Genomic DNA, 11459 nt, shown 5'->3' with positions numbered 1-11459 from the left:
TGGTCCTGACACACTCCAGCACACTGTGTTACGGACATGGGGCTATTTAGGGCCAGATAACAGAAGTTCTGTGGGATTTTTGGGACCAGATCTCAGAGCAGTTCAKCACCTGCTCCAAACACAGAGGGCGGCCAGGGGTGAGCATTTCTGGAAGCTGCCCAGGTTGGGTGTGATGGGGGAAGTTTTTGCTCTGGGCTTTCMTCACCTCCCCATTGCTTGGAAACCTTTTCAATGCCTTTTTAAGGGAATTCCTAATTAGCACAACTCGCTTCTCTTGGCAGCACTGGAGTGACATCCCCGAGAAAGCTGGAGCTGGAGCCAACATCTCCTGCCTGAATCAGGGCCTTTGGGAGTCGGTGGTTTTACAACAAAAGTTGTGTTGTTCACTGCAGCTCTTCTTTAGGCACAGTGGGCAGGAAACCCTGGCACTTGCCAAGTGGCAGTGTCCAGAGCTGGCAGGACATCACCACCCCATGGAGGGGTTCACGGGAAAGTGCTGGGGTTATGGAGCTGGGGAAGGATCAGGTGTGGAGCTGGGGGATGTGTTTGTGGCTGTCTTTTGTCACCTGATGGGCTCCACCATTGTCCTGGAAAGAGTTTTGATTCCTTGCCCTCTGTCATGTCCCAAACTGGGTGGGTGAAGTGACAATCCCTGTGTGCCACTGCACGTTGGACACCACAGAGGTTTTGTGGAGGTTTGGCCTCTTACGGTGGAGAATTTCTTCATGGCTTCCTGCTGTGTGTTACAGGAGAAGTGGTGAACACCCATGGTCCRGTGGAGCCAGACAAGGACAATATCCGTCAGGAGCCATACACCCTGCCCCAGGGCTTCACCTGGGATGCCCTGGACCTGGGGGACAGAGGTGTGGTAAGTACAGGACTGTTGGAGAYGGTTTTGGGGTTGGAAACGTCCTTCAGCACAGCAGRCCACACTCCAGCTCTGTCACTCCATCTCCTCGGGCTTGGATGGCTCTGACTGCCTCCACTACAATCCCCTGTTACCCATCCCAGCTTGGCCTCATTTCCTCAAGGAGCTGTAAGGATGCCCAAAGCCAGGAGTTTTCCTTTAGCAAGACCTTTTAGAGGCTGTCCCACCTCCCTGGGTGGTGACACAGCTCTGAGCAGTGTCCTGCTGCTCACCCTGCTCCATGTGACACCAGTCCAGGACCCCAAGGTGGGGTGACATGCCAGAACAGGGACACAGCCCGGCGCTGTGGCCACACACAAAATGTTCAGGGTCTGTCTGGGGGCAGTGATGGCTGAGTAACCTGAACCTGCTGCTCTGTGCTGCTGCAGCTGAAGGAGCTCTACACGCTGCTCAAYGAGAACTACGTGGAGGACGATGACAACATGTTCCGCTTCGATTACTCGCCCGAGTTCCTGCTGTGGTGAGTGGCACCGGGCRTGCAGAGTGCAGGGTGTGGGATGCTGACAGACCTGATCCCGGTGACAGGGCTGCAGCTGCCTTTGCTCAGCCCAGCTCCCTTCTTCCTGAAACGTCTCTTCCCCATCTGTCACTGTGCAGCGTCCCAGGGACGCGGTGAGAGGGGCTGTCACCCAGCCCTGCCTGCCTCTGGCTCCTTCAAGATATGGGAGCTTAAAATTGGATTTTTTTCCTCTTTGGTTTGATCCCTTCAAGTGTTAGTGAAAATCTTAATAGCTGAGGAATTCCTTAGTGCCCTGGAGCTATGGGATGAAGGCAGCTGCCAGCAATTACCCTTGGAGTCCTGTTGCAGCAGAGCTGCTGTTTCCTGAGGGTGTTCCTGAATCGAGGAACAGGGATTTCCTCCACTAGTGAGGACTGTGGGGTGCAGGAACTGCCCTGGATCCCAGCAGTCCKTGTCACATCACTGTCACCCTTTCACCAGCAGGATGCAGGGTGTCCCAGGGCAGGGTGGGAGGCAGAAGCAGGTACACCAGGGACCTTGGATGGGAGGTGACAGCTGAGGTGTGTCCCCTCCCCAGGGCACTGCGTCCTCCAGGCTGGCTGCCCCAGTGGCACTGCGGGGTCCGAGTGGTCTCCAGCAAGAAGCTGGTGGGATTTATCAGCGCCATCCCAGCCACCATCCACATCTATGACACGTGAGTGCTGCTCCAGTGCATTTCTCATCCTGCCCCTTGCTGGCACCTGGGGCTTCCTGGGAATGCTGAGGGGTCTGGCTATGTTGTTCTCCCCAGCCCACAGCCAGGGAGATATTTTGCTGCTTGGAGGAGAAGATGTGGGATAATTAATGCAGGCAGGGATGTTCTGGGCAGGAACATCTTTGTTTTTAACCACCCTGAAGGCTGTTTTCCTCAATGAGTGAGGTCAGTTTAGTGCTCTGGCTTASAGAAATCATCCAGGGCTAAATGGAGACATAGAATCATAAAATCTCCTGAGACTGAAGGGATCTCCAGGGCAGCCCAGCAGTCCCACCCTGTGCATCCCYGAGAGCGTTCTCCAAACTCTGCTGGAGCTCTGGCAGCCTTGGGGYTATGCCCATGCCCTGRGGAGCATGTTCAATGCCCTGATATCCAAACTAAACCTCCTCTGACAGATTCAGACCATTTTCCCTGGGAATCCCTGGGTAACAGCTTAAGGGAGGGCTCTCCAAACCCAGCCCCTGCCCCTTCTTGCCTCCTCATTCCCTTGAAGGGGCTTGGAGGTATTCGTGAAGTAGATTGCCCAGGGCGTTGGTCTGATCCTCCCAGGTCAGGGCAGTCAAGCCTCATACCCTGCATTGTTTCTTCCCCAAGAGAGAAGAAGATGGTGGAGATAAACTTCCTGTGTGTGCACAAAAAGCTGCGCTCCAAACGGGTGGCTCCGGTTCTGATCCGTGAGATCACACGGAGGGTGCATCTGGAGGGGATCTTCCAGGCTGTTTACACTGCAGGAGTGGTGCTGCCAAAGCCTGTGGGGACTTGCAGGTGAGTGTGTGTGGCTCTCCCAGGATTCCTGTCTGCAGACCTTCCYTTCCCAAGGTCCCCTCTGTGTCCTGGGACAGAACAGAGCGATGCCAGCCCAGGTTTCCCTCCCCACGCTGCCCTTCCAGGATTAAGTGCAGCAGCTTTGCTAAAGCTGCTGATGTAACACGGCAGAGGAGAGAGACTCTGGCAGCACAAACACTTCAGAGCCGTGTTTCTCTCTGCGGGGAGCTGCCTGCCTGATGTTCTCGCTTGCCCTCGCAGCAGCCACGGGAACCTCGTGCCCCCGTGGCTGCCCTGCTGGCCCAGAACCAGTCTCCCACTGCCAGTGTGTTTCCRCAGGTATTGGCACCGCTCCCTGAACCCTCGGAAACTCATCGAGGTCAAATTTTCCCACCTGAGCAGGAACATGACTATGCAACGTACCACGAAGCTTTACCGGCTGCCCGAGGTGGGTGCCAGCCGGGGGCAGAGCTCAGGAGAGGGGACAGGCACAGACATCCTGGGTGAGGTCAAATCCTCTGCCTGGAGAGCCAGGGTTTGTTCCTTGTAGTAAATGACTCTGTCAAGCAGTTGTGCTTTATTTAATCTTTCTGTATTTTTGCCTGGGTACCTGCATTKTAAGGGCAAATTCTTGCAGTTAGAGGACCCCGTGAGGTTTTGTTTGCTGGTGAGTCACAGCCTGTCATCCTGGTAAAACGAGCAGGCAGATGTGACAGCCTTCATCTGTCCAAACACAGCCTCGCTGTGACCTTGGATCCAGTTAGTCCCTCATTCTTCAGTCACACTGATCRGTTCTGGCACTGCAGTTGTCCTGCTGGGGAAGTTCCCCAGCTGGAGATGGGAGAATAAAAAACAAGCAGTGCATTAAAATTGCCACCACCTTCCCCGACCTTGTTGGCTCCTTTCTGTCAGCCAGAGCTGCCCCTTTGGGGTGCAAAGTGCTGCTTTCATGCTGGGCAGCTCCCAGCTTCTGCCTCCCACAGGCATCAGCAGCTGCTAGGCTGGAGCTACTGGTTTTTGCAGAGAAACTCAGCCCCAGAGCAGATCTGGGCTTGCTGAGCCATCCCAGCCTTAGATTAGTAATTGAGGCCAAGTGGGAATAACATCTTGTGGAGCCTGGGATGTGTCTCCCAGCCCGACCCTGCTGTGAGTGGGAACAGGGACCTGGAGGGAAGCAGGGATCTTGTGTCTTTAGTGAGTAGGAGGCCACTTCCAGTGGGACCTGACCTGGCACTTGGGGATTTGGGATGTGCTGTGCTCTGTGTGATCTGTGCCATCGGTGTCACAGCTGATCACATCCATCCTTTGCTGGGCACGCAGGGCCAGGGGGCTGAAAATGGGCTGATCTAAGCAGAGAGCATCTCYGTGCTGCTTGTTAGAGAGCCCTTGGGTGATGAAAACCACTGTGCAAGCACCAAAAGGACTTGTCCCACTTTCTGCAGACTCCCAAGACTCCCGGCTTGCGGCCCATGGAGCACAGGGACATCTCAGCTGTGCACAAGCTCTTGACCGAGTACCTGAAGCAGTTCCACCTGACGCCCGTGATGAGCCGAGAGGAGGTGGAGCACTGGTTCTTACCTCAGGAGAACATCATTGACACCTTTGTGGTAGAGGTGAGGGGCAGGAGCAGAATTGGGGGGTGTTTTCCTGGGATTTTGCCTCTGCTGGAGCTGTGGGAGCAATTGGGGAAGGCACTGAGATGCCTTTCCAGGATGAGAGGATGGTGCCTCCATCCTGGCATGCCCCAAGTCTCCTCCCACCCATCACTCCGACTGGCAGAGCCCCTCTGACTGGGCTTTATCCCATCTGATGTGTGCTGATGTCACTTCTGCCTTGCAGAGTGCCCCGGGGGAGGTGACAGACTTCCTGAGCTTCTACACGCTGCCCTCCACCATCATGAACCACCCGACCCACAAGAGCCTGAAAGCTGCTTATTCCTTCTACAACGTTCACACCAAGACGCCTCTCATCGACCTCATGAGTGACGCGCTCATCCTCGCCAAGTCGGTGAGGGATGGTGGGGATGGGGTGGCACCACAGGGCACTGGGCAGCTCACCAGGACCCCACAAGGATCCTGCAGGCTGACCACCCTTGGGTTTGTGGGAAGGGCAAATCCCGAATCCTGAAGGATCTGCCCCCCAGGGGAGGGGTGCAGGATGACCTTGAGCCTTCCTGCTCGTGGTGAGCTGAGCTTGGGGTGTTACTCATGTCCTACAGTTGGATTGAGGGTGGGGACCCCAATACCGAGCTCTTCCCTTTTCCTGGGATTCAGATCCAGGCAGGAAAGGGGGACAGRCTGCTCACAGGTGGGAGGAACTCCCCAGCACAAAAGCAGGAGCTGATGGCTTCACATCTTCCCTGTGCAGAAAGGATTCGACGTCTTCAATGCACTGGATCTCATGGAAAACAAAACCTTCCTGGAGAAGCTGAAGTTTGGGATCGGTGACGGGAACCTGCAGTATTACCTGTACAATTGGAAGTGTCCCAGCATGGCACCAGAGAAGGTCAGTGCCAGGGGGATCCTGCCCATGTGTGCTGAGGGGTCTCATCCCCACAGCCTTGGGGACATGAGTTGGGTGTCACCCACACCTTGGCATTCCCAGCCCAGCTGATGTCCTCTCAGTGTCACTCACGGTGACAGGTGAATCCATCTCTGCACAGAGTGTGTCCCCAGGGAAAATCCCTCCTCACTCGTCTTCCCAAGCTCATTTTATCCCTGGACCAGTGCAGGTTCAGTCCTACCCCTCACAMAACCTTTTCCCTCTGGGGAAGGAGGCCAAGCCCAGAGGACAGCAGAGGTGACAGGTGTGACAGCAGGGGCTGTGACAGTCACCTGGGAAGCAGTTGCTATGCTGTGTGATCCCACACAGGACCCCGCATAGCCCTGGGTGTCAGCTTGTCGTGGTGGGGTGGGAGGAACGGCCACCCCTCTGGGCTGCAGCAGGACCTGTGACAATGGGGAGCTGTGCCACCACATGCAGGGGGCTGAGCCACGGGATCCCAGGGTGGCATTTGTCCCCACCCAGCTGCTTCCAGGGCTGTGGCTGCAGCCCCATCTGCCTGCCCCGGGCCATTCTGGTTGCTGCTGTCCCTCCACCCCAAAGATGTGATTTGACATCTGTCCAGTCCACAGCCACCTTGCAGAGCACAGTGCTTGAGAGCCAGAATCTGCCCAGCACCATCACAGCTCATTAACAGCTCATTAATGCCTTGTCAGCAGTCACAGGGCTTTGGTTCCCTGGTGTGAAGCCAGGGCTGTCTCTGGGACAAATCCATGTGCCCTAAACCAGCCTCAGTCGCCTGCTGAATTTCCCAGGAGGTTCCCAGGAGGGGTCAGCGATCCCTTCTCTTGCTGGGAGAGCTGGTGGGTGGGAGAGCCTGGTGCTGGAGATGTTCCCTGTGGTGGGGCTGCCTCTGGTTCCGATGGGTCAGAGCACAGGACCGGCCACCCGCACGTCCTGAGAGTCCCCAGCAGTGCCAGCTGCCTGCAGAGGGACATGCCCAGGGACCAKGCTCTTCAAGCAGCTTCTCCCAAGCCACAGAATCGTGGAATGGTTTGGGTTGGAAGGAACCCTAAACGAGTATCTTGTTCTACYCCCTTCCATTTCCACCTTCCYTCCCMCYTYCMMYWWYCCMRRWTKSYYCCMRSCCCMAWKKYCMRSCYKGSCKKKGGSMMYKSCSGGRWYCMRGGRMRRSCMMMRSYTYYYYKGKKSCYYCCCMMCCYYACAGGGAAGAATTTTTTCCCAATATCCYGTCMATCCCTGTCCTCTGGCAGTGGGAAGCYRTTCCCTGTGTCCTGTCYCWCCAGTTCCTTGCCCAAAGTCCCGCTTGGGGGCCCTTTAGGCACTGGAAAGGGCTCTAAGGTCTCCTGGATCCTTCTCCAGGCTGAACAACCCCAACTCGTAGGAGAGGTGTTCCACCCCTCTACTCATCATGAGCTCAGCTGGTCCAACCCAAACATCTCAGCTCATGAATCAAGGCTGTTTCACAGCCTGGTAGGGTTTGTCACACCCCAAACATTGGTCACCTCTCCAGATCAGGCCTGGGCAGGGCTCCTGTGCCCATTCAGCCACAAACCCAAGGGCTGTGCTGCTCTCAGATATCCCAAACTGGTGGAGCACCCACACGGAGCTGGGAAWGGAGCAGAGGACACATCCTGACCCCGTTCCCATTGCTCCCAGGTCGGATTGGTGCTGCAGTAAGGGAGCCCTTGCCAGGAGAGCGTGGAGGAGCTGGGCCTGTGGAGGTGCTGCCCTCATCCTTTCTGCCAAAGCTGGACCCACGCCGGGAGAGGGGGACCGGAGCCGCCGCCGTCCCCGCCGCCATCAGCCGTCTCCTCGTTTGGTTTAATTGCATCCTCGTAAAGACATGATCAAGGGAATGTAACTGCTGAAACTAGATCATGATTGGCGTATAATGGATTTCACGGGTCAATAATAAAAGTATATATTATATATATTTTAAATCTTTCCTGTTCCCAACTGCCATGAGTCGCATTCGGCTGCTGAAGGTCACCATGGGGCCGCCGGACCGGGACTTTTCTCCGTGGGGACAGCTGAGGTTGATGCGTGGAGCACCGGGACATGGTGGCTGCTGGCCAAACCCTCCTGCCTGCCCTGAGGGCGCTTTGGGCTCTCCCCTGCTCGGCTCTTTGCCCCTGCTTTGCTCCCGTTAAACTCCATTAAAGCGGGTTTGGGAGCACGTGAGATTCCTTTCCAAGGGCTATTTGTGCGAGCGATGCCTTGTCCCATCTCCTGCCCAGCCACGGAGTGTCCAACCCTTCCTGCTGGATGGGGTGAGCACTGAGCCTGGGGGCAGCAGTGCCCGAAGGTCCGGGGGGAATCTGCTCTGGAGTGTGCCCGGGACACCCTGCTCTGCTCTGCTCTGCTGGGACCTGCGGGGCTGCGGGCACCGGGGCTGCTCCATCGCTGCTGCTGCACCTCCAGCCTCTGCTTTGCTCTGGAAATCCGGATTCACACCACCGGCATCGCCCTGGGACCTCAGCCTGCCCCGCCACCCGGTGCCTCCACCGCCAGCTCCCGCCACCACCTCGTGCCGTGGGATCCGCCGACATCGAGGAAATGTTTTCACGGAAAAACGTTTGTCCATCCCATCGAGATCGTGTGGGAAAGGAGTGCCYGGACAGCCTCCGGCCATGTCACAAACCTTGTCCACCCAGAGCTCCGAGATGCTCCTGCCCGCCCAGCCAAAGGTTTCCAAAGCTGCACACCAAGGCCAAGACCCCGTCTATGCACTCCCACGCCTCCCTGTCCYTGCGTGTCCCTGTCACACCCCGTGGCACCACAGACCCTGAGAGCTTGTGCCCGCCCCAGCCTGGACCTGTGGGGCCTCKGTGGGGACCAGGAGCCCATCACGTCCCCCAAGGCAGTGCCATCACATCCCCCCTGCTCGGGGTCCTGTGTCACCTATGCAAGTACCTCTGTGTCCCCTCTGTGTCCCTGCTGTCCTGGGCTAGGGGAGGCTGGGTGTGGGTGGGGGACACCCAGTGGGACCCTCCCCCTGTCCCCATGGCAGGTTTGAGGGCTGCTCCAACGATTCCCCCTGGCTCCCATGGGTGCTTGGCAGCTCCTCTGGTTGGGGGTGGGCTCAGTCCTGATCCGCCCACAGTGGGCCCCGGGGGGTGACAGGGACACTGGGACAGGCTCTGTTAAAATAAAACCTTTATTCGACTGGCTTGACCCTGGGGTGTGGATCTGTGACTGGCGCTGGTGCCAGGGCAGAGGTTGGCAATGTGTCCCCTGCTGGGCACAATGGAGTGTGTGTGGTGGCAGGGTCCCCTCAGGGACTCTGTGGTGATGCCACTGTYCTTGCACCCCAAGGCAAGGGCTGGGATCAAGCATGGCCAGGACTGGTGGCATTTGGGGGTTGCTGTCACCCGTGCCACCCCAGTGGGGCTGTGCTGGGCTGTCGGTGGCCCAGKCAACCCATCCTGGCTGTCACTGCCTCATTGTCCCCTCAAGGAGGGCGGAGCAGGGCACCAGCACAGGGGGTGGCACTGGGGGACAGGGAAGGGGGGTCCTACCCTTTTGGGTCTCTCAGTCTTGCTGTCCACACAGCCAGGTGAGCAGTGTCCCCAGACCCCTCCACACAGGGGTGTCTCCAGCGCAGGAGGGTGCCCATCCATGGAGGAGCCCGTTGTCCCCCACACGGGGACATGATGTCCCTCCCACGGACACCTCGGGGACACTGCTGTCCCTCCACAGGCACCTCGGGGACACTGCTGTCCCTCCACAGGCACCTCACAGGCTCTTGCATCGAACGTGCACGAAGAGCGTGGCGGGGGACAGGGACGCCCCGTCCCTGGAGAGCAGGTGGATGTGGCGGTACCCTGGGGACAGACGGGGCTCAGCGGGTGGCAGGGGACTGTCCCCGTGCCCGGGGGACAGCGGGGTGGCACCCGCACCCACCTTGGCGCATGCTGGGCAGGGGCAGCGTGAACTGCCCCACAAAGTCGTTGCAGGAGGTGCTGTCGTAGTCCTCCACCACGAAGCGCACCAGGGCCAGCTCGGGCACCCGCACCTGGAACCGCAGCGTCTCCTCCCAGCGCGGGTTGAAACCTGCGGCACCGGCGTGGGGCATGGCTGCGGCCACCGGGGCCACCCATGGCCCGTGGGGACCCTCCGGGGCCACCCACCACCCCACAGTGACCCTCTGGGATCACCCACCGCCCTGCAGGGACCCTCTGGGATCACCCACTGCCCCACAGTGACCCTCCTGGGCCACCCACTGCCCTGCAGGAACTCACCGGGGCCACCCACCGCCCCACAGTGACCCTCTGGGGTCATCCACTGCCCCACAGTGACCCTCTGGTGTCACCCACTGCCCTGCAGGGACCTTCTGGGGCCACCCACTGCCTGCAAGGACTCTCAGTGCTGTCACCAGGGCCACCCATGGCCCCGCAGGGACCAGCGGGACCCCCAGGGCGCTGCCCCCACCTCGCTGAGCTGCCGTTCTGTGCTGGGGAAGGTGGGGACTGGGGCGGACTGGGGGGATACTGGGGCCTCAATGGGGTGTACTGGGGAAATGGGGTCTGTGGTAGGGGAATGGGAGTCATGCTGGGGCCATGATGGGGTGCGCTAGGGAAAAGGGGTGCCCAGCTGCCCAGGGGTGTCCCCAGAGGTGTCCCCGGCTGTGCCCAGCTGTCCAGGGGTGTCCCCAGGGGTGTCCCCAGGGGTGTCCCCGGGTTGCCCAGCTGTCCAGGGATGTCCCCAGGGGTGTCCCCAGAGGTGTCCCCGGGTGCCCAGCTGGCAGCCCTCACCGTTGTTGAGTTTGTGGTGCGTTTGCTGCTTGGCGCAGTCGGCCGGGACCCCGTGGATCTCCACGCGCACGAAGGGATCCACGATGGAGCTGCCCTTGTCCCTGTTGAGCTTGGGCAGCTGCTGTGCTGTGATCACCTGTGGGACCGGGGACAGGGACACGGGGGGCACGGTGGGCGTGGGGACGGGGAAAGGAGAGAGGGGTTCCCCAGGAGAGGGGACAGGGTGGCACTGGGAGGGGGTTGGGGACATGGTGAAGAGGACAGAGGTGGCTGATGGTGGCTGACACCAGCTGGGTTTGGGGACAGGGTTGGTGTCACCCAGGAGAAGGGCTGTGGGTGACACCAGCTGGGTTTGGGGACAGGGTTGGTGTCACCCAGGAGAAGGTTAACGGGTGACACCAGCTGCGTTTGGGGACAGGGTTGGTGGGATTGGGGATATATATATTTTTAAAACATATATGTATATAAAAAAAGAAAAAATAAATAAAAATAAAAACAAAAAAAAATCAAATCTAAAAAATAAATTAAGACATTAAAAATTTAAAAAAAATAAAATTTAATAAAATTTAGAATAGAAATTAAAATTTAAATAATAAAAATTAAAATAATAAAAATAAGAACAAAAAAAAATTAAAAAGTAAAAATTTAAAAAATGTACAAGATGGAAAATTATTAAAAATAAATTAAAATAATAAAAGATGGGGCAAGGAGGATGGAGGTGGCTGATRCCATCTCAGAGAAGGGACATGGGTGGTACCCGAACAGGTGTGAGGACAAGGTCAATGTCCCCAGAAGAAGAGAGGCTGGTGGCACTCAGGAGAAGGTGTGTGAGTGGCACTGGGCTGTGCCACATGGGGGTGGCATCACCCTGAGGGGACATGGGTGGCACCTGGCTGGACACGGGGTTGCCATCACCCTAAGGTGACATGGCTGAACACAGGGTTGGCATCACCCTAAGGTGACGGGGTTGGYGTCACCCAGAAGAGGTTGGGTGGCACCTGCTGGGGAGTGGGGTTGGTGTCACCTGGGAGAAGGGATGTGGGTGGCACCTGGCTGGGCATTGGGACGCCATGGGTGACACGGGGGTGGCAGTGCGGTGTCCTCACCCTGATGTGCAGTGCCAGGCGCCGGGACCCCTCCCCRGTGGGGCTGCGCAGGCACAGCGGCTTCAGGACGTAACCACAGCGCCCGTTGGGCAGGAAGCGCCCGGCGTTCAGGTCCATCTCGTACCCCGGCGTCTGGAAATTGAGAGCCACTGTGGGGACAGCGGGG

General features: G+C 58.1%; 2 protein-coding genes across 2 annotated transcripts in view; one reads left to right on the top strand and one right to left on the bottom strand.

Moving 5' to 3' along the window:
• The window catches only part of NMT1 (N-myristoyltransferase 1), a 17631-nt gene extending 10269 nt beyond the window's left edge, over positions 1-7362 (top strand). The window contains exons 4-12 of the mRNA XM_057385604.1: positions 750-868; positions 1297-1388; positions 1966-2082; positions 2737-2907; positions 3247-3355; positions 4350-4520; positions 4747-4914; positions 5275-5412; positions 7090-7362. Coding sequence (XP_057241587.1) covers positions 750-868; positions 1297-1388; positions 1966-2082; positions 2737-2907; positions 3247-3355; positions 4350-4520; positions 4747-4914; positions 5275-5412; positions 7090-7110 — 1106 coding nt within the window. The 3' untranslated portion in view covers positions 7111-7362. The remainder of the gene's footprint in view (positions 1-749; positions 869-1296; positions 1389-1965; positions 2083-2736; positions 2908-3246; positions 3356-4349; positions 4521-4746; positions 4915-5274; positions 5413-7089) is intronic.
• Positions 7363-8572: 1210 nt separating this feature from the next.
• Positions 8573-11459, bottom strand: part of PLCD3 (phospholipase C delta 3) — a 14166-nt gene continuing 11279 nt past the window's right edge. Inside the window, exons 12-15 of the mRNA XM_057385622.1 lie at positions 11294-11442; positions 10188-10323; positions 9337-9486; positions 8573-9257 (exon numbers count right to left, since the gene is read on the bottom strand). Coding sequence (XP_057241605.1) covers positions 9169-9257; positions 9337-9486; positions 10188-10323; positions 11294-11442 — 524 coding nt within the window. The 3' untranslated portion in view covers positions 8573-9168. The remainder of the gene's footprint in view (positions 9258-9336; positions 9487-10187; positions 10324-11293; positions 11443-11459) is intronic.

Source organism: Malurus melanocephalus, unplaced genomic scaffold (genome assembly GCF_030028575.1).
Source record: "Malurus melanocephalus ecotype Western Australia unplaced genomic scaffold, MMel_1.1 scaffold_848, whole genome shotgun sequence".
Lineage (NCBI taxonomy): Eukaryota > Metazoa > Chordata > Aves > Passeriformes > Maluridae > Malurus > Malurus melanocephalus.
Note: the sequence above shows the minus strand (reverse complement) of the source record. Positions and strands in the feature narration are given on the sequence as shown.